The sequence below is a fragment of the Cotesia glomerata genome, linkage group LG6 (assembly GCF_020080835.1).
Source record: "Cotesia glomerata isolate CgM1 linkage group LG6, MPM_Cglom_v2.3, whole genome shotgun sequence".
Taxonomy (NCBI): Eukaryota; Metazoa; Arthropoda; class Insecta; order Hymenoptera; family Braconidae; genus Cotesia; species Cotesia glomerata.
In genome coordinates this window covers 16,061,315-16,082,846 of record NC_058163.1, presented here as the reverse complement: position 1 = coordinate 16,082,846, position 21,532 = coordinate 16,061,315, and the positions used below count along the sequence as shown (strand labels likewise).

Genomic DNA, 21,532 nt, shown 5'->3' with positions numbered 1-21,532 from the left:
AGTCCTAGCTGAGGAAAGACGGAACCTATATCAACGAAAAAGGTCAACCACACTGAGCCCTGAAGAACTTAGAAGGGAAGAACGGCAACACAGCATCGCAAGATGGCAACAGGAGTGGGATTTTGCAGAGAAAGCTTGGTGGATATACCGTCTCATACCTCGGATTGATGTGTAGTTCAACCGGAGTCACGGTGAGATCAACTATTATTTAACGCAGATGTTATCAGGACAAGGATGTTACCGGAAGTATCTTCACCGCTTTAAGCACGATGATACCCCAGAGTGCCCGTGCTGTCCAGGGGTCAATGAAGATGCGGAGCATGTTTTCTTTGCGTGTCCACGTTTTAACCAACAGCGCGATGAGTTAGAGAAGATTCTGAAAAAGAGAACCCAACCAGAATCAATAGTAGAAGCAATGTTGTCGTCAGAAGCTGCCTGGAACGCCACAAGCATTTTTGCTACAAAAGTGCTTACAGAGTTGCGATCCATTGAGAGAAAAAGAGCGAAAGACAGAATCTAGGAGAAAGAAATAACATCTTAGCCACCAGAAGGAAGAGCGGCAGCTGATTCCTCCCCCCACGAAGAAATGCCTTACGACGGTACCATGGGGGATCAGAGGATAGAAGAGAAAGTGGTTTAGGGTTTAGTAGGTAGGGGCGTCAGCGTCGAGTTTTAGTATGACGCTGCGTCGAGTCGCCACATATCCAGGTCAAACAGCTATGCCTAGAATCCGTAAAAAGGATTCCCCCCCCCTTAGGAAAAAAAACACACACACACACATACACACTCTATTGACTTTATTTTTATTTATTAAAATTTTTAACAACTTATTTCAACAAATGAAATTAACGTTAAAACGTTAAAACATCAACCAAATTAATTCAGTTATTAGCTAGTACTTAATTTACACAATACTCTCAGACTCACAAATTAATTCACTAAAATCTGAACTAAAATTTAACTCATGAATTTATTCTAAATCAAATCCTGAATTTAATATCCAACCATAGCAATTAATAAATTGCAAATAATTTTCGTCATCAAATTTCAACTAACATTCTTGGAATGAATATTCACGCTAATAAATCATTTACAAATAATTTTCAATAAAATGACGAATTAATTTATCTAAATAATTTCTCAAACTTAAGTTCAATTCAATAAATTATTTATTTATAATTTTAAGGTACAGTTTTTAGGGGTTATTTCCTTGATGCACGGTATAATAGAGATTTGGTATATGGTGATTTTGAATAGTATATAATATAGTATAAACAAATATGAATATATGTTAGCAGGACAGAGTTGAGAGATTAGAGATTGGACGAAACAGCTGATATTTTTGGATTTAATAATATTATATAAATTATCTCAGATATTCAGGGGAATGCGATACTATTTCTGACTAAGATTACATCACTTAAGAATAGGTAAAGAGACTTTGTAGATGTTAATAAATCCTAATCAAGCAGTGCGAGAAGATCGGGTGAGGCGGTGTCATCCGGCATCCATTGGCCCAGGTGTTTGCGTCTAAGATGTTCATAAGCTGGACATTCTACTAGAAGGTGGAGCACTGTTTCCTATTGGAAACGATGACATGGCGTGCAAATTTTGTCTGGATTAAATCTGTGAGTTTCACCAATTAATGAGATATTGAATGCAAGATTACAGGATAGACGAAGTTGAATTTTACGCTTTGCGAAGCTATGAGGGCAAATGAAAACTCAATAAATTAAGCACGTAGAATTAATTTAGTCTAAATAAATTATTATGTACTAAATTACTTCAATATCAAATTGATTACCATAAAAATTCATAGATTTAATCGATTGTAAATGCGACGTAATATTAATAAATATATTTGCAATAAAATAATATCAACTCAAAAATTAATTCAATAAATCGGTGTAAAATATTCAATATAAATAATTGACAAAAATTTACGTTCTTAAAAACGACGCCAAATATTTGTTAGTGCGTTAGTTTTAACCTTAGGTCCCGGATTATCTACGACGTAAAATTCAACCGACGCTTGACTAGGAATTCGTGAGAAGACAATTAATTACATGAAAAATTTTACTATTGGTTTTAACTGACTAAATTGACCAATATAATTAATATAAATTAGAACTACTTTCAGATGTTAATTAATTTAATAAATTACTGATCAAATTTTAATTCAATAAAAATAATTCTCATGAAATTAAATTAATTTTTACCTCAAGGTTGACTGAACGACTCTCGGGTATAAATCACTCAGTCCAGACTAACAAATATTAATAATTATAAATTAAATGAATCTTAAACTGTTGTCAATTAAATAACCAAATTATAAATAAGAAGAAGTAAACCGAATATTAGGTAAACCGCGGTCCACTTCTAGCCCACAGAGTAATTTTCAATACCTTAATGAATAAAACGACGATCTAACTCTCTGCTTGAAATTGGAGTTCTAATTGTTGTTGGCTTCCTTCGTCTGGTAACTACCCCGGGGATCTCTTGATTTTCCATGACACTCCGTCCGGCGGTTACACTACTTCTCCCTTTTGCACTGCACGGCTCACCTGTAATAACCCGAAACTAACCCCTCACACTCTCTCTTTAGGCCCGAAGATCGAGACGCGCCAGTGCTGCGTCCAACAATTATCGATATCTGGTGACTTATCGATTCAGGGTATATTTACCCTGTTACAATATATACAAGCTTTCGAAGCATATGTATTTTCTGAACCAGCTGGACAAGCTGAGTCAGGAAATAGCAATATTTTTCAACAGTTCTGTCGGAAAAACAAATTACTATAGAATCTACTTAAAACAGCAAGATAATATGTACCAGAGTTACTTGAGTATTGACACTGTCAGTGCTGGTGTTAATCGTTGTTTCGGAGGCAGTGCTAGACCCCATGATCACTACTTTTGGTACGGTACGACAGCTGCGACTTCCACCAGCTGATTTGAAATGTAACCTACGGAGAGCAGAAGCTGCGTGTGCCAGAAGATCGGTATCCTTACTATAGCTTTCAGTCGCATTGCATCCAATTCCTCGTATCGGCGACGACTGCGACCCACCAAAATCGCTACTGCAATTCTTTGCACTGCCAGCACTCCTTGCTGACGAGCCACGGTTATCTATCTGACCCTATAAATGAATAAATATTATTATTATTTTTTTTTAATTTACACGATGCTATGATATAAATTCATTAATTAAAAACTATTTTTGATTAAAATAATTTTTTCGCTTAGTTTTTTTCATTAAGCTGTAAGTAATCAAACTAGAGAGTGTTAGTGTACAGACGTTATCTCTATTAATTCAAATAAATTGTAGATCTCTTCTCAGTCAAAAGTTATTTACAAAGGTATTCGAGGAAATCGCGATTTTTAGCATGTTAGAAATTTTAAATTGCCAATATTTTCATACTAATTGACCGATTTTACTTCTCTTCAAGCTTGTTCAAAGTAGTTGTCTGCAAAATAAGTATACCAAGCATTGTTATAATCCGTTTAGAATTGTACGTGCTATTTCATTTATTAGTCATGTTAAAGACACATTGCTCAAAACTGGTTCAAAATGAATAATATCTTAACAAAATAGCTAAAAATTCCTCAAAAGTAATAGTAATATGAGTCAGTTTGATCTCTAGGTCATTAGCTTTGAGATTATATTTGATACATCAGATTAATTTCTCAAAATAAGATATTTTTCTTTAAGGGGTTACATGGGTTTCACGGTTTCAAAAGAATTGATTTTTTTTTGTCTTATTAAATTCTACAACATCTCCAGAATATTGTCCTGAAGTTACAAATCGATCCGAATAATAGTTTCGGAAATAGAGTTTTAAAAAGTTGCGCGCTAAAGGTGCTGTTGTCACTCTAATCTTTAAACGCGGTGTTCTCAAAACTATGTTTTCAAAGACGGTACTCAAGATTTCTCGAGAACTACTCAACCGATCTTGATGAAATTTTAGACAGGTCTTCAAGATATTATTTACAAGGTCTTAAACGAAGGATTATTTTTAACTTCCTGCTAAGAAAATTGAAAATTTTCAAAAATCGGGTAGTTATTGGTTTCACCCCGTTTTTCGAAAATCGAGTTTTTAAAGGATGTTGACGTTTTGAGGTCCTCGGAAGCCTCCCCAAATGTTTCCGCGATGATGTCCATACGTCTGTATGTGTGTGTGTGTGTGTGTGTGTGTGTGTGTGTGTGTGTGTACGGACGTATGTAAACCTCTCATAACTTTCGAACGGCTTGACCGATTTTATCCTGGTTGGCACCATTCAAAAGAGATTGACTCAACTTATATTTTGACCATAATTTGGATCGATTCGAACCAGTAGATTTTAAGAAATCTCAAAAAAAATGCAAAAAAAATTTTTTTCAAATGTGGATTTTTTGGAATAACTTTTAAACGGCTTGACCGATGAATCCCAAAAACAAATCAGCTCTTAACATTAAAATAACACGTCGATTGCCGCTAGCCCGGTCGAAATTGGTTTATTCGTTCGTGAGTTATCGTTAACGAAAAAAATCGAAAAATTCGTTTTTTGGGAATTACTTTGAAATTCCTTGTTCGATCAATTTGAACTTAAAAGTTCTTCGTAAGGCTTTAAAAACTGCGTTGAATGCCACCAATCACGTAAAAATTAGTTCATTCATTCAAAAGTTATTGTGGTTTAAAAATCGAAAAATAATGTTTTATTCAACTTCTAGCAGATTTTTGAGCTCGGAAAGCTCAAAATGATACGAAAATTATTTTATTGAGCTCAAAGAGCTCAAAAAAGTAATATATGTAGGTTTTTGCGCTTAAGTATGAAATGAGCGGGAAGTTGCAGGGATGGCCTTTAGGGTAAAAAAAAAAAAAATTAGGAAAACGTTAGGAAAAAAAAAATTAGGAAAACGGTTGACCCTAAAGGTCATCCCTGCAACTTCCCGCTAATTCTTCGAGCTCAAAACACACACACACACACACACACAATTTATATGTTCCTTCGAGCTCTACAAGTTCATAGAGTTAGCTGTTCTGAGCTTTTGAGCTCTTCGAGTCTGATAGTAGTCTGATAGAAATTTAATAAAATAGTATTTTTTGAATTTTCAAACTGCAATAATATTTGAATGAATGAATCGATTTTCACGCGGTTAGCAGTATTCCACGCAGTTTTTAAGAATCTATCATACGCTTTTGAACACAAACTGATCGAACCGAAAATCTTAGAGAAATTTGAAAAATTCACATTTTCCAAATTTTTTCGACAACGATAACTTACGAACCAATCAACCGGTTTTCACGTTCTTGGTGGCGATCGACGTAATTTTTTTTGATCTAATAATTATTTTATTTATTCAAAAACGATCCAAAAAGAAATGTCGAAGTTATGTGAAAAAACACTTTTTTCGAAATTTTTGGTTTTTAAACATAAAAGTCTGATTATCTTTTGAAATCGATCGATAAAGCCGTTTAGACGTTATTCCAAAAAAACGATTTTTCGAAAATTTTAATTTTGGGATTTCTCAAAATCTAGCGAATTGAATCAATTCAAATTCTTACAAAATTAAATGACAATAATACTCTTTGGATCGCCTCCTATTTCAATCCGATCGGCCAAGCTGTTCAAAAGTTATAAGTGATTTACATACATACACACACACACATACATACAGCCGCCCGGACACCATTGCGGGAATAGTCAGGGAAACTTCCTGTGACTTAAAAACGTCGAGATCTGATGAAAACTCGATTTTCGCAAAACGGGGTAAAACCAATAATTTCCCGATTTTCGAAAATTTTTAATTTTCTTTGTCGGAATTTAAAAATGAGATAAACGGTTGACCCTGAATGCCATTCCTGCAACTTCCTGCTAACTTCATACCGAGCCACTTAAAATTGCATATATGACGTTTTTGAACTCTTCGAGCTTAAAAATACAATTTATGTGTTATTTTGTGCTCCCTAAGCTCAAAGAGATAGCTTATCTGTGCTTTTGAGTTCTTCGAGCTCAAAAATCTGTTAGAAGTTTGATAAAACACTATTTTTTTAATTTTCAAACCGCAATAACTTTTGAATGAATGAACCGATTTTCACGCATTAAGCGGCATTCGACGTAGATTTTTAAGCCTCATAACGAATCCTCATGATTGAATTTTGATCGAACTAGGAATTTCGGAGTAATTCAGAAAAAACACTTTTCGATTTTCTTTCGATCACGATATCTCTCGAACGAATCAACCGATTTTGACCAGATTAGCGGCGATCGACGTAATTTTTCAAGGTTGAGAGCGGATTAGTTTCTGGAGTTGATCGATAAAGCCGTTTAAAAGTTATTCCAAAGAAACCACCTTAAAAAATATTTTTCTTGTTCTCCTAGCCGAAAGTACGCTCTTCCTGGCAGCAATTTACTCGAGGAAGAGCAACTTTCATGGCCTGCTCTAACGCATGCGCGCTACGCATATTTTCTGGCTCGGCAGCACAGAACCTCGCTTTCTTTCGTATTTTTATGGCGCGACCGGCCTATACAGCGAGTTTCAACTGTATATATAACAGTCACAATATCGTCTGTATGTAACATGTCAGCGCATAAACTAACCAAAGAATGTCAAAAAAATAAAAATAATTTTTAACTAGATCATTGTTAATGAACAATTTAATAATAATACTGCACAAATAATTTATATAAAAAGTTTAAGAAATAAAACATAATAGTTTTGTGAATTTTATTTGCTTTTTTTTTTATATTTTGATAGTTAGTAAAGCAATGTTTATAAAACGATCCATGTACTCTACAAACTTGTAATAATTTAATTTCAATCTTTTTTAGCCGTCGATTACTAATTAAAAACTAATTTTTAATCAACTTAAAAAAATAAATTCTGTAATTAGAATGAGTTTCAATATTTGTGACAAATTCTGTGCATGATGTCGCTCCTAATCAAAGCATTTGTTAGTAAAGTTTAAAATAACATTTTTTTTTTCAATTTATTAACTTATATTTTTTTTTTTTATACCCGCTCCGACCAGCAAAGCCTCGGCTTTGCAAAAGTCGGGCGGCGCCCCCCTCGTGCTCGGCAAAACCTTCCACGGGGTTACGTACTTTCGGCTGGAGAGCAAGAAAAATAGTATACAACCCATGACCAGAATGTTGGATAACCTGAGGTACGTGATATGATGGCCGAGGCCATAATATCCCATACGCCTGGAAATCGAACTTTCTGGCCTTGGGTTGTAATATACTATTTAAAGTATTTAAAAAAAGGTTAAAAAAAAGAGGGTGCTTCTAGAAATAGTCCACTCGATATTACTCTACGGGGCAGAGATATGAGCGGATATCCTAAAATAGAAGACCTCCAGCGTAAGATAGCGGCAGTTCAACGACGAGGAGCACTCAGAGTCACCTGTACCTACTGCACAGTTTCAGAAGCAACGGTATTGGTCATAGCAGGTGCTGCGCCAATCGACTTACTAGCATTCGAGAGGGTGAAAATCTACGATGCCAAAATAAATGGTCACAACTCTAAGGAGGCAAGAACAAAGATAAAGACGGAAGCACTAGATGAGTGGCAGGACCGATGGACATCCGGGAAAACAGGTAGATGGACGGCACGCCTGATTCTGGACATAAACGTCTGGCTTTCTCGGAAGCATGGAGAAACGGACTTCTTTCTGACCCAGCTATTGACGGGACATAGATAGTTTAACGCCTATCTTTTCATGATGGGTTTGCACAGCGCGCCAACGTGCAAATACTGCCCGGACAAAATTGACGACGCTGAACACACGTTCTTCGAGTGTAATCGGTGGAAGGACTACAGAAGCAGCACCGAAGAAATTATAGGCACCAGGCTCTTCCCCGCAAGCCTGGTGACCTATATGCTCAAACAAGAAGAAAACTGGTCAGCTGTCGCAGCCTACGCGCAGTACCTTTTAAAAGAAAAAAACCGCAGAAAGGGACCAGTAATCAGGGGCAAGCGTCGGGCGGTGCAACACAGACGAGATTGAAGTAATGCTTACGCAGTTCCGATCCAGTCATCTCCGTACTATCCACGGAGAAGGAAAGAGGATTTTTTTTTCGCTTCTAAATAAAAACAAAATAAAAAAAAAAATTAGAAAAACGGTAAACCCTGAAGGCCATCCGTGAAACTTACCGCTAATTCCATACCGAGGTGCATAAAACTGCACTAATGACGTTTTTGAGCTCTTCGAGCTCAAAAATACAATTTATGTATTATTTTGAGCTCTTCGAGCTTAAAAGTCTGATAGAAGTATCATAGAACAATATTTTTTAAATTTTCAAACTGCACTAACTTTTAAATGAATCAACCGATTTTCACGCGGTTGGCAGTATTTGACGCAATTTTTTTAGTTTCATGACGAATCTTCGAGTTTGAATTGATGAAACTAGGAAATTTGGAGTAATTACGAAAAAACATTTTTTTTTGGTTTTCTTTCGTTCATGATATTTCTTGAACGAATTGACCAATTTTGACCGGCTTGACGGCCATCGACGTAATTTTTTCATGCTAATAGCTGATTAGTTTTTGAAATCGATCAGTGCAGCCATTTAAAAGTTATTCAAAAAAATGTCGGAGTTATGTTAAAAAAACACTTGTTCTCAAATATTTTATCGAGGATATCTCTCGAACCAATCAACCAATTTCCACATTTTTGGCGGCGATCGACGCGGTTTTTTAAGTTCTGGAATTATTATGTATCATTATAAACGATCCGAGAATAAATGACGGTTATTTAGTTTTTCAAGCTTAACGGCAGATTATTTTTTGGAGTTAATTGATCGAGCCGTTTAAAAGTTATTCCAAAAAAAACCACTTTCAAAAATGATTTTTTTCTTATTTTTTTACACACACACACACACACATACATACATACATACATACATACATACATACAGACATAGTGACAACCTTGCGGGGATAGTCAGGAAAGCTTCCTGTGACCTTCAAACGTCAAGATCTGATGGAAACTCGATTTTTGCAAAACGGGCTAAAAACAATAACTTGCCGATTTTTGAAAATCTTCGATTTTCTTTGCGGGGAGTTAGAAAAGAACACACACACACACAATTAGTGAAATCTTAATATCTGCAGAACTTATTAAAAAAAAATTGAGTGAAAATCGCCAGGTATGGAACTGCCTTCGTGACTATGGAGGGAATCGATCTTCATAAGGCTGAAAATCTTTTGTAGAGGGAACTATGATTTCTATAACTTTTTGCCCTCAACATCCAATGGACACCAGAAAATTAATTTTTAAAAGTCATATGTTGGTGGATTAAGGGCTTAAATGGGTTTCCTCCGCGAAAAAATGGCCTATTTTTAACAGTTTTTTCTGAAATTAGCTGAAAATCACTATTAACGGGGCTGTTTCTCTGTGTCCATGGGGTCGATCGATCAATTATAGATCTGGAATTCTTTCTTAGAGAAAACTCTATGATTTCCATGAGTTTCTTTCTTTAATTTCTCATGGACACCAAGGAACAAATTTTAAAATATTAAACTTCAGAGAAATTAGCTGAAAATCACCACTTATGGGGCTGTTTCTCCGTGTCCACTGGGTGGTTCGTCCGAATATGAGTCTGAATATCTTATGTAAAGTCTAATCCATGATTTCCATAAGATTTTTGTTTTTTCTCTTATGGACACCAAGGCCTGAATTTTTAAAAGTCAAATTCCGATTTAATGAGATAAAAATCACCACTTATGGGGCTGTTTCTCCGTGTCTATGGGGTGGATCAATCAATTGTTGGTCTTAAAATCTTTCTGAAAGTATACTCTATGATTGTCATGAGTTTTTTTTCTTCATCTCCTGTGGCCACCAAGAAAAAAATGTTTAAATGTCAAATTTCTGTCACATTGGCCATTAATCGCTACTTATTTATGACCGTTAACCGCCTAATAATGGTCTGCCATTGTTATTTTCTGATAGTAATAATAATATTTTTTCAAATTTCGAAGCGGTAGACGTGGTCAAATGGATTTAAAATTCACCAAAAATTGACACCTGCCTTATCTGAGCGCCCGTCGCGTCCACCACTTTAGGCTTAGTAAGTCCCCACCTCATGTATGGTAAGTATAAGAGTCTCTGTGTACAAAAACTCAGGTCTTGTAAAATACATATAGGTAGCCGCCTACTGGCTCTTAGACTAATTATTTAATTAATAAAATGAACTTTATTTTTTAACTTCAGATCAACTTAAAAAAATTTAATTAAATATCCAGTATTTATTCAAAAGATTTTAAAATTGATAATTATATTTTTTATTTAAGAAAACGATATTTTGAATATTAACAGACGGCTGTCCCGATAAAATCAAAGCGATTAAAATGATAATAAATGAGATTGTTACGTCCGAAAAATTTATTGATTTTTTTTTTATTTTTAAATTTCGAAGAATAATTTTTTTTTAGTTTAAACTTCCGGTGACCATAAAATTTAATTTTTTTTTCCTTAAACTTAATTTCAAGTATACATTACATAAATATTAAAAGAGAAATCTAAAGTAAACACTTAATGCACTTTTAATAACCTTCGTCGGAGAGCCTTTTGAAAAGAATTTTTTTTTCTTAAGCCCCTGATAAAAATTAAATCATAAGTAAAGGCCCGAAAGACGAAATCCCGAGCCTCATCTAATAGGGGGTCATAAAAGTCTCAGGCTGAAAGGACGGGATGATTCCTCGAAGTAATAAAATCGAGAAAATATCTTATCCAGATGTGCATCCAAGATAGCATCCAATATAATAAAACTAAGACTGTTTTTTTTTGTTTGTTTGCTTTAAACTGTCTAAATAAAATAAATTTTTTTCATCTCACTAAAATTATTAAATAATCAAGGAAAAATGAAAATTGTTGAACTATAGAAATTTTTTGTGTTACCTACAAATTTTTAACTTCCCGCTAAGAAAATCGAAGATTTTCAAAAATCGGCAAGTTAGTGTTTTCACCCCGTTTTGCAAAAATCGTTTTCATCAGATCTTGACGTTTGAAGGTCACAGGAAGCTTTCCTGACTATCCCCGCAAGATTGTCACTATGTCTGTATGTATGTATGTATGTATCTATGTATGTATGTATGTATGTATGTATGTGTGTGTGTCTGCGCGCGCGCGCGTGTGTGTATGTGTGTATGTGTTTTTTTTTTTCAGAGGGGGGAACCCTTTTTGCGGATTCCAGGCATAGCTGTTTCGCCTGGATATGTGGAGACTCGACGCAGCGTCATACTAAAACTCGACGCTAACGCCCCTACTCACTAAACCCTAAACCCCTTTTCTTCTTTCCTCTAATCCCTCATGGGAACCGCCGTCAGGCATTACTTCGTGAGAGGAGGAACTAGCTACTGCTCTTCCTTCTAGTGGCTAAGGTGTTAACTACCTTCCTTCTATCTTCTGATATTTGCTCTTCTTCTTTCGGTGGAACGCAAGTCTTTGAGTACTTCTGTTTCAAACGTGTTGGTAGCGTTCCAGGCAGCTTCTGATGACAACATTGCTTCCACTATCGAATCTAGTTGCAGACTCTGGTTCAGAATCCTCTCCAACTTTTTACGCTATGGATCGAAACGAGGACATACAAAGAAGACGTGCTCCGCATCTTCAGCAACTCCTGGGCAGGACGGGCACTCCAAAAAGTTATCGCGCTTAAAGCGGTGTAGATACTCTCGAAAACACCCATGTCCCGACAACATCTGCGTAAGATAGTAATTGACCTCACCGTGATTCCGGTTAAGCCAAATGTCGATCCGAGGTATGAGACGGTGCGTCCACCTACCCTTCTCTGCAGCATCCCATTGTAGTTGCCATCGGCCTATGCTCTTCTGCCGTTCTTCAATTCTAAGTTCTTCCGGGCTCAGTGCAGTTGACCTCTTTCGTTGGTAAAGGGCCCGTCTTTCCTCTGCTAGAACTCTAAGAGGTAGGGTTCCAGCAATGACGCACACTGCTTCTTCTGATATAGTGCGGAAGGCACTAGCTACTCGTAGGGCACTCAGTCGGTATATTGGTCCAGCTTTTCTCCGTGATTCTTGGGTTTCCAGTGCATCAGCCCAAATGGATATTCCGTAAGTGAGCACTGATGTGACTACTGATGACAATAGTAGCCTCCTGCTCTGCATTGGGCCTCCGATGTTAGGCATCAGCCGTGCGAGACTAGCCCTCACTACTGACGCTTTGGCACTGACATGTTCCACCTGCTGTTTGAAGTTGAGTCGTGCATCCAGCATCACTCCCAGATAACGGATAAATGGTTGTGATGTGATTTCTTGTTCTCCGACTCTTAACTTGATGGTTTCTACCGTTTTTCTGCTGGTGATGAGCACTGCCTCGGTTTTATGCTTGGCTAGTTGCAAGTTCATCATGTCCATCCACAAATTGACTCGTCTGAATGTAATATCAAATGCCATTTCTATCTCTTCGAGGTGCTTTGCGACGATCACGACAGCTACGTCATCCGCATATGCTACAAGTTTGACTCCCGTGGGCAATGCTATTCCCAGGAGGCCATCATACATGATGTTCCATAGCAGAGGACCTAAAACTGATCCCTGTGGCACTCCTCCGGTGATTTCGTACTCTTCCGTACCGTTCTTCGTGTCATATTTCAGAACCCTATTCGTGAAGTAGCTCGCTACCATTCTGCGAAGGTATCCTGGTACGTTTTTTCCTTCTAGAGCCCGCATAACGCAGTCCCAATAAGCGGAGTTGAAGGCATTTTTGATGTCCAAAGCAGCCACCAAGCAGTATTTCTTCTTTCCACCCTTCCATCTCGTTCCGGCGATTGCATTCTTGGCTGTATCAACAACCAATTTGATCGCATCCAGAGTTGACTGTCCTTTTCGGAAACTAAACTGGTTCTATGCCAGAGTGGATCGACTACACCCTCTATTCTCTGATCAATTATGCGCTCGAATATCTTGCCGGCCGTGTCTAACATGCAGAGTGGTCGATAGGATGACGGTTCTTCCGGCGGCTTTTTCCCCTTCGTAAGTAGCACTAGCTGTTGCTGTTTCCACTTCTGGGGAAAAGTCCCTTCTTTCAGGCATATATCGTAAACGTCCAGGAATAATGCCGGTGCTGCCCTAAGGATTGATTTCAGGGCAATATTAGTGATTCCGTCCAATCCCGGCGCCTTATTATTCCCTACTCGATTGCCTGCCTCTATGAACTCGTCCAACGTGATAGTTGGGATGCCTTCAGGGTTGAGCTGCTCTAACTTGTAGGTGAATACCGGCTGTTGGGGAAACAGCGCAGTAACAGTTTTCTCTAAGAGCTGTGGACACGTAGGTGATGGCATTGGCTATCATTTCTGGTAGGTCGTAACCACCTTATACGGTCTGCCCCATGGATCTTTCTCGACTTCTGCGACCAGTTTCTTCCAGCAACGTCTTTTGCTTTCTTCAATAGCTCTGTTTAGCTCTCGACGGGCCTTTTCATACTCTGCCAACAGCTCTGCGGAGTTAGGTCGTCTGTAGCCACGCTGAGACTTTCTTCTTTTTTTAAGACACTCTGAACGTAGAATGCTAATGTAATCGTTCCACCAGTGCACCGAAGGTCTTGAATTCATGCCACGTTTCCGAGACATACTGGCGTCGCAAGCCTGGGTGAATCTTCTCATTAGGTCCTTGGTCTTCTCTTCAGCAGTTTCTACGATGATCGAATCGCGCTCTAGGGCTAGTTCTAAAGCAGTGAGTTCGAGAGATTTAACTGTCCACCCAACCGCGCTGGCGTTCCTGTTGACTCTTGTTAGATTCTGGCCAATTGATATTTCCCATAGTATCGCACTATGGTCACTGGCTGTGTAGATGTTCAATACTTTCCAAGAAAAACCTCTTTAAGCTAAGCAACTGCTGACAAATGTGAGGTCGACAATTGAGTTTGCCTCTCTCTTAGTATACGTTGGCGTGTCACCGGTGTTAAGAAGGATTACGTCCAGTGTGGCCATTGACTCGAGAAGTGGTTTTCCACGTGTATTAGTGAACTTGCTGCCCCAGTATGCTGTCTAGGAATTGAAGTCACCAGCTATTGCCACGGGAAAGTGTTTTATTGCGTCCTCAGTTAGCCGATCAAGGAAATCTTCAAACTGTTCATTAGAGAGACTAGGTGGTGCATAGCAACTGTAGAAGCGGAGGCCATCTACCCATGCTACTTCGAAGCCGGCTTCTTTATTGTTGACTGTTATCTGAAAAGGACATTTACCGCAGGACCAGATGACGGCTTTGTTAGTGCTGACGGATTCCCAGGGTTGGTTACTCAGGTGTCTAGAAGGCTCACTTATAAGTGCTACGTCTGCCTCTAATTCGCGCACAGTTTGCATGAGCAGGTCATGCGCAGCCTCACAATGATTGAGGTTGACCTGCAATATATTCATGTTCTTGGCTTCGTTATCTTCTGGAGCGCTTCTTGGAAGACGGGGCAACTGTTCGTGCCGGCATGGTGAGCCGTCTTTTCTACGCCGTGCTGTTCAACACACAGTGCACATTCAGCTGGATTTTTACAATCAGCAATTTTGTGTCCTTCTTTTCCGCACCTTATGCAGTGCCTAGACCGGTCGACTTCGCTTTTGCACTGAGATCCAAAGTGCCCAAAGTGCCAGCATTTGAAGCATTGTATGGGTCTCATCGTTGCTCTCATTCGGCAATTGACCCAGCTGATCCTTATTTTGCAGTTTTTCTTCAGTGACTTTTGTGCTGCAGCTGCTGGTAGTAACACTGTGGCTGTCTGCGTACTCCTAAAGGCTTTAAGGATCTTGATTGACTCTGGTGGGATTTCACAACTTTCTCCAGCTTCCCTTTTCAGAGCGGTCTGAATATGCTCTTTCGTCGTGTCGTCATCGACATCTCGGATCTCGATGGTCTCCTGTGGTCCTTTGCAGATTACTTTGGCCTCCTCCTTAAGGATGTCTGCGATCGTTTTTTGAAGGGCTTGGCCTTTGTCAGTGCACTTCCTCGAAATCGTAATCAACAAGTCGCCACTTCTGGTCTTGTTGATCTTATCTACCGTTGAACGAACCTGCTTATCTGGGACGTCCTGCTTTACGCGACGCAGAATCTCGGCATACTTTGTTTTCTCGGCCGGATGGATGATCAGTGCGTCGGGTCTGATACATTTGCGTGGTTTTTTTCCGCTTAGGCTCTGGCCTGGGCTCCGGCGGCTGCTCTAAGAGTTGCTCTTCTGCTTCTTTGACTGTGGATATTGATCTTAGTTTGGACAAACTCTGGCAGCTCAATGGTCAGCTTTTCAAGGCGCTCCAGCGCTTGCGTTCTCTTTATTTCAGCGCTTGCTTCAATTGCTGCTTGTTGGGCATGAAGCCTATTTTTATTCTTGTTGGTTTTCTGTAAATTACTCATACTTTTTGATTTACCAGCGCATCGTACGTAGTGAAGCGGGTTGTCATCACGAGGAACGGGTGTACCCTCGGAGATAGTACTCCTACCCCAGTTCCCTGAGGCCTAGCCGACACTTAACCAGTCCCGGAATACACGGACGGACTAGACTCGCTCAGGGCGGTGAAGATTTCGATCTCTAACACTCACTGCGTACTTCCTGATCAAGGCCCGAAGTGGCTGGCTCCTGATCCGCTACTGCAACTTACACCTCGGCAGAGCAAGCTCAGATCAGCCGTAGCCTGCATCGTCGGAAATAATCGACACGGGTTCCGGACACTCCCAGTGAGTTACAGCAGGGAACGATCGTCTTGCTAGGTCAGTTAGTGTGACCAACCTATTAAAGGGGGAGGGGGTTTGTCCACGGGAGACGCACCTGGTAGCAATTTCTCCTCTGCCGCAGGTGTGTGTGTGTGTGTGTGTGTGCGTGTGTGCATGTGTGTGTGTGTGTGTTTTTTTTTTGTTTTTTTGTTTTAAGGAGGGGGGGATCCTTTTTACGGATTCTAGGCATAGTTGTTTGGCCTGGATATGCGGCGACTTGACGCAGCGTCATACTAAAACTCGACGCTAGCGCCCCTACCCACTAAACCCTAAACCCCTTTTCCTCTTTCCCCTAATCCCTCATGGAAACCGCCATTAGGCATTACTTCGTAAGGGGAGGATCTAGCTACTGCTCTTTCTTCTGGTAGCTAAGGTGTTATTTTACCTCTCTTCTAGTTGTTGTCATTTGCTCTTCTTCTTTCGATGGAACGCAAGTCTATAAGGACTTCTGTTGCAAATGTGCTGACAGCGTTCCAGGAGGCTCTTGATGACAACATTGCTTCTACTATTGTATCTGGTTGGACTTTTTTCTTTAGGATCATCTCCAGCTCATCTCGCTGTGGATAAAATCGTGGGCACTCAAAGAAAACATGCTCCGCGTCTTCATTGATTCCTGGGCAGGACGGGCACTCCGGTGAATCATCATGCTTGAAGCGGTGAAGATACGTCCGAAAACATCCATGTCCTGACAACAACTGCGTCAGATAGTAATTGACCTCGCCATGACTTCGGTTTAGCCAAACGTCGATCTTCGGTAAGAGACAGTGTGTCCATCTCCCTGTTGTCGCCGCGTCCCACTGCGATTGCCATCGTGCGATGCTGTTCTGCCTTTGTTTAGCTCTGAATTCCTCGGCACTTTGTGCGGTTGTCCTCTTTCGTCGGTAATCGTTCCGTCTTTCCTCAGCTAGGACTCTGAGCGGCAAAGTTCCGGAAATGACACACACTGCTTCCTCTAATATTGTTCGAAAGGCGCTGGCTACTCTTAGCGTGCTCAGTCGGTAAACTGGACATGCTTTCCTCCATGATTCTTGGATCTCAAGTGCGTCGGCCCAAATGGATATACCATATGTGAGGACCGATGTAACTACTGATGGTAGCAATGACCTCCTTGTCTGCTTCGGGGCACCGATATTGGGCATCAATCGTACTAGGTTAGCTACTACTGCTGATGCTTTGGCGGTCACGTGTTCAACTTGTTGTTTGAAGTTAAGATTTAATTAATGAAAATTCGTATTTTCAAACTGACAGCTCTAAAGGTATATCAGCGAATAAATTTATTACTTATATATTTTTCCAGAGACGTACATAAAATTTTTAGAAATTACAAATGAAAATTCGTCGTTGAAAAAAAAAATTTATTTTCAAATTAATATCATTAATTTTAATATTATTTTTTATTAATTTATTGCTTTATAAGGTCCAAGGTCCCATAAGCAAGGGGAATAGTATTTACATTAGTTTTATACAATAAAAGAAAATAATTTGCTGCAAAAGTAATAAAAACAATCAAAATTAAAAAAAAAAAAAAAAAAAAAATTTTATAGCAAAAATTTTTTCTTTTTCTCTTCTTTCTCTTTTTTTTTTTTAAGTTTAGTTATGGTGTTAAGCAGCATCAATACAACTATAAATGAATCTACATTCTTTGGAGTTATTACATTTTGTCTCTTCTGTCAAGTACTTGTGTAGCCAGCTTGCACAGCTTCCTGGTGTCATAGTGCGATAAGTTTGCAAGGTAGAAGTTTAGGCTGGTATGTTCTGGTTCGTATGTACCGCCATATAAGTTATTTCTAATGTCTTCGTACGCGGGGCATACAAACAGGATATGCTCGATATTTTCATTCAGCGTGCAGTTCAAACATATCTTCGTTGGATTAATTTTATTTGATTTGATTATTGACAAGTATGCCTGGTATTTGTTCGCCAGTCTTATTTGTGCAATTGTTCTTTTGATAAGCATGGGATGGTTTTTATACAGGTAATCATGCTCGCCAAGGACCATAGTAAGTGGTTTGTATATTCTAAAAAGACAGGACGTAGAGTTACAATACTTGGCTATATCTCTTTCTCTAAGCGAGTCTTTATAGCGATTAAAAACCTCCAGCTTTTTGCTTTTCCATAAACAATGATCAGTTACAGGCCAAAGATCTTCTGCATTCATTTTTTTGAGGAAATTCTTGAATTTAGTCACCCAGTTTAGGTCTTCTTGGCATGCTGGACTATTTACAAGTTCATCTAGTCTCTTGATGCAGATTTGAGGCAGGTAAGAGTCATCAGCTGCCAATATTTTTGTCAACCAGTTCCACGTTAAGTCCATCACCTTGTATTCTATAGGAATCAGATCGAGTTCGAGTCGTATTGCCCAGCTAGCCGTACATCTAGGTAGATGTAGCAATTTCTTGAAGAAATCTGCTGCTACTCTTTCAAGATGGTTTCGGTGGTCAAGACCCCACGTTGGTATTGCATAGAGAAGGGTCGATTGGACCATGCTTTCATAGAGTTTGATGCTGGCTTGTATCGAGTTTGAGCCAGATCCATTTATGATAGCGAGGGTAGAGTTCGATGCCAGTAATGCTTTTTTTAAAGAGAAGTCAGCTGTTAATTGTCCAAGGGTTGTTGCTGTGAGGTGTACGCCTAAGTATGTAAATGATTTAACTAATTCAATTGGTTTACCTTCGTACGAGCGCATACACTTTTTCATTGTTTTAGGTTTCCCCTTCGATTTATAGATCATGAGCTTGGTCTTACTTGTGTTCACTACTAACTTATTTGAGGCGCAATATTCGTGTAGACATTTGAGTTTTTTTGCTAGATCAATGTGGCTATGTGCTAGAATCGCGGTGTCATCAGCGAATAGTAGGAGTAACAAGTCGGTCGATCCTTTTATGCTCAGCCCTTGTAGATCTTTATTTCTAAAATAATGTTCAATGTCGTAGATGTACAGGACGAAGAGCAGTGCACTCAGGGATTCTCCCTGTAATACTCCCTCAGTAACAGGAAATTCATCGCTTAACTCATGTTTTTGTCTAACTTGTACAAGTGCATGTTCATAAAATGATTTAATTACATTAATCAATTTGGTGCTGATACCTAGATGTCCAAGTTTACTCCATAACTCCGCGTGAGGAATGGAGTCAAATGCTCTTTTAAAGTCAACATACAGACAGTAGACTTTACGCTTCTTGAGCCGTAGTTGGAGTTGGATTGTTGTAACTAGGGTGAATATCGCGTCAGTACAGCTTCTATTTTTTCTAAATCCAAATTGGCACTCAGGTAGTATTTTATTAGCTTCAGCCCATCTTTCAAGCCTGCATTTTATTATTGACGTGAAGAGTTTTGTAATATGGTTAATTAGCGCAATACCTCTGTAATTTTCTGGGTCAGTGCTGACGCCCTTCTTATATATCATGCTTAACATCGCTTTCGACCAGTCATCTGGACAATTTTCAGTTTCAAGCACCTTGTTAAATAGTTTTAGTAGGTAGTCATGCCAGTTGTCTGGTAGAGATTTGAAGATCTCATTAGGGATTCCATCTGGTCCTGTGGCCTTGTTGTTTATAAGGTTGGTGATCGCTTTTTGCAGTTCAGCGCTCGAGATTACCGCATCAAGCATTGGTTCTTCGTTGCGGAAGTCGAATTGTGGGATGTACTTTCTTGGAGGATATATTTGTCTGTAAAAATTATTCCAGCATTCTATTGTAGGTGTTTTGTTTGGATTTGTGCGCGGCTTTAGACTTCTTACTGTTTTCCAAAAATCAACTGGATTTTTCACATTATTGAATTTTTTAACTATTGTCTCTTGTTCATTTTTCTTTTTAAATATTAGTTGGTTTTTATAGTGTTTCTTAGCTTTGAGGTAATGTGATCTCCATGGTTCTTCAAAATTGTGCGTGTAGCACAGTTTTTAAAGTGAATTGCATTCTTTCTTGAGGTATTTAGATTCATTATCAAACCGTTGCTGTCCTTTCGGTATTGTTATCTTATTGCTTCTCTTACTAAGTAGGCTTGCAGTTTCAGCAGCTTCGTAGATTGCGTCACAGAAGTTATCATAGAGTTGGCTTACTGTATTCAGTGTATTGCTGGAATTTTGTCTGAATGAGTGTGCTAGCTCAAGATAAAAGGTTTGCTTGCTTTCTAGTGGTTGATCTTTCCATTTGATAGTCAGCGTCGCGATTGTGCTGTGTGAAGAAACATCTGGTTGGGTTACGAGTGCTTCAGCAAGACTAAGCAGTACTAGTTGGTGATTAGATTCAGTAGCTACTTTTATTACTTCTAAGTTTGTCACCAGCTCTAGCCTATCAGTTTTTATCCAGATTAAGTCAATCACACTTAAGCCATTTCCATTGTTGAATGTAAAATTTGCTGGCTTATCATTTGGGCTTCGGCCGTTAAGTAGAATAAACCCATTCTTTTCCATGAAACAAGTGAGAAGTTTTCCTCTTTCGTTGGTTACTATGTCCATGCTTTCATGCTGATGATCAAGTACTGAAACCTCAGTTATTTCCTTAGGGAGTTCCTGCAAACGTCCAACTCTTGCGTTGAAGTCACCTCCTATAATGATTAAGTCATAGTAATTTACACTTTCATCATCAAGGATTTTTTGCAAACCTATCAGGTTTTCCTTGATATCAGATGTTGGCTTTAGGTAAATATTTCCAATTAGGATACTTAACTTATTTATTATGGCTTTTGTGAAGATCCATTCATATTTTGCTTCAAGCGTTTGAAGATGTGTAGCCTTGGCTGCTGTTAGGAGACCTCCACTCGGTCGAACACTTGTCGTTGCCTTACTTGCATTTGCCCATATACACTTATAACCACTTATAACCAGTTAAGCAGGAATTTTGATTTTGAGGAGGGGATGTAAGCCAGGTTTCACATGCACATATTATAGAATCGCTGTTTTTGAAGTTAAAGGAGGAAAGATTTTTGAATCCATGCAGATTCCAGAAAATTAGATTGATACTGCTTATACTATTTAGTTTTTTGGACTGCGTACGGGTCTTTGCTTCTCTTTAACATCAAGAGCTGTTTGAAGGGCTTTCAGAATAGGTTTCTCCGGGGCCGGTATCAAGTCTGCAACTTCTTCCTTCCAGATCCACCACTTGTTGTCAATAAGGAGTTTAGAGCTGTAGATTTTTACTTTTGCACCTTCTTGTTTCTTGCTTCTCGCTATATCTCTTATCTTTTTGGCAATTTGTGCTTCTTTAGGTGTAAGGTCTGCTTCAATGTAGATGCTTGTATTTTTAAGCGCAGTGAATTTGTTTTTGAGTATGTAGTACTTAGTTTCTGGTAAATTAAGCTTAACTTTTACTACGTTGTGGTTTTGGTCTAAAGTAAAAGCTTCTAGCGCAGCATTGCGGAGTTTGAAATTTGTCTCCATGAAGTTGTTTATCTGGCTCAGCAGGTTGTCTCTTTGGAGATTCAGGCCTTTAATAATTATATTACTTTTTCTCTGGAGCTGCTCATTTTTTTCAGCTAGACTGTCTAGATGCAACGAACTCAGGCCTTTATCTGACGTGAGCATCGTATTTAGTTTGACCTTGGCATCTTCGACTACCTTGGCTATAGTATCTTCTCTTGTTGTACCAAGCTGTTTTTTTAGTGCTTCTCCATCTGATGTTAAGGTGGTGAATTTTTTGTCCCATTATTCACTGTTTTCTTCCACTTGTTTTTTAAGATCACCTATTGCATTCATAGTTTTTTCATTCCCTTCCTCTATTGCTTTCAGAATCTTTTCCATCTTGTCGTCTTGTAGTTTCTCTTCCTTTTTACTATCAGTAGTCCCAGCCGTATTCCCAGTTGCTTGACGTTTACTCAGAGTAGAAGGCTCTGTCA

General features: G+C 38.9%; 1 protein-coding gene across 4 annotated transcripts in view; it reads right to left on the bottom strand.

Moving 5' to 3' along the window:
- Window positions 1-21,532, bottom strand: part of LOC123266732 — a 751,444-nt gene that overhangs the window by 621,526 nt on the left and 108,386 nt on the right. For all 4 annotated transcript variants that reach the window (XM_044731127.1, XM_044731129.1, XM_044731128.1 and 1 more), the window contains exon 2: window positions 2,834-3,139. In XM_044731127.1, the coding sequence (XP_044587062.1) occupies window positions 2,834-2,905 (72 nt within the window). In that variant the 5' untranslated portion in view covers window positions 2,906-3,139. The remainder of the gene's footprint in view (window positions 1-2,833; window positions 3,140-21,532) is intronic.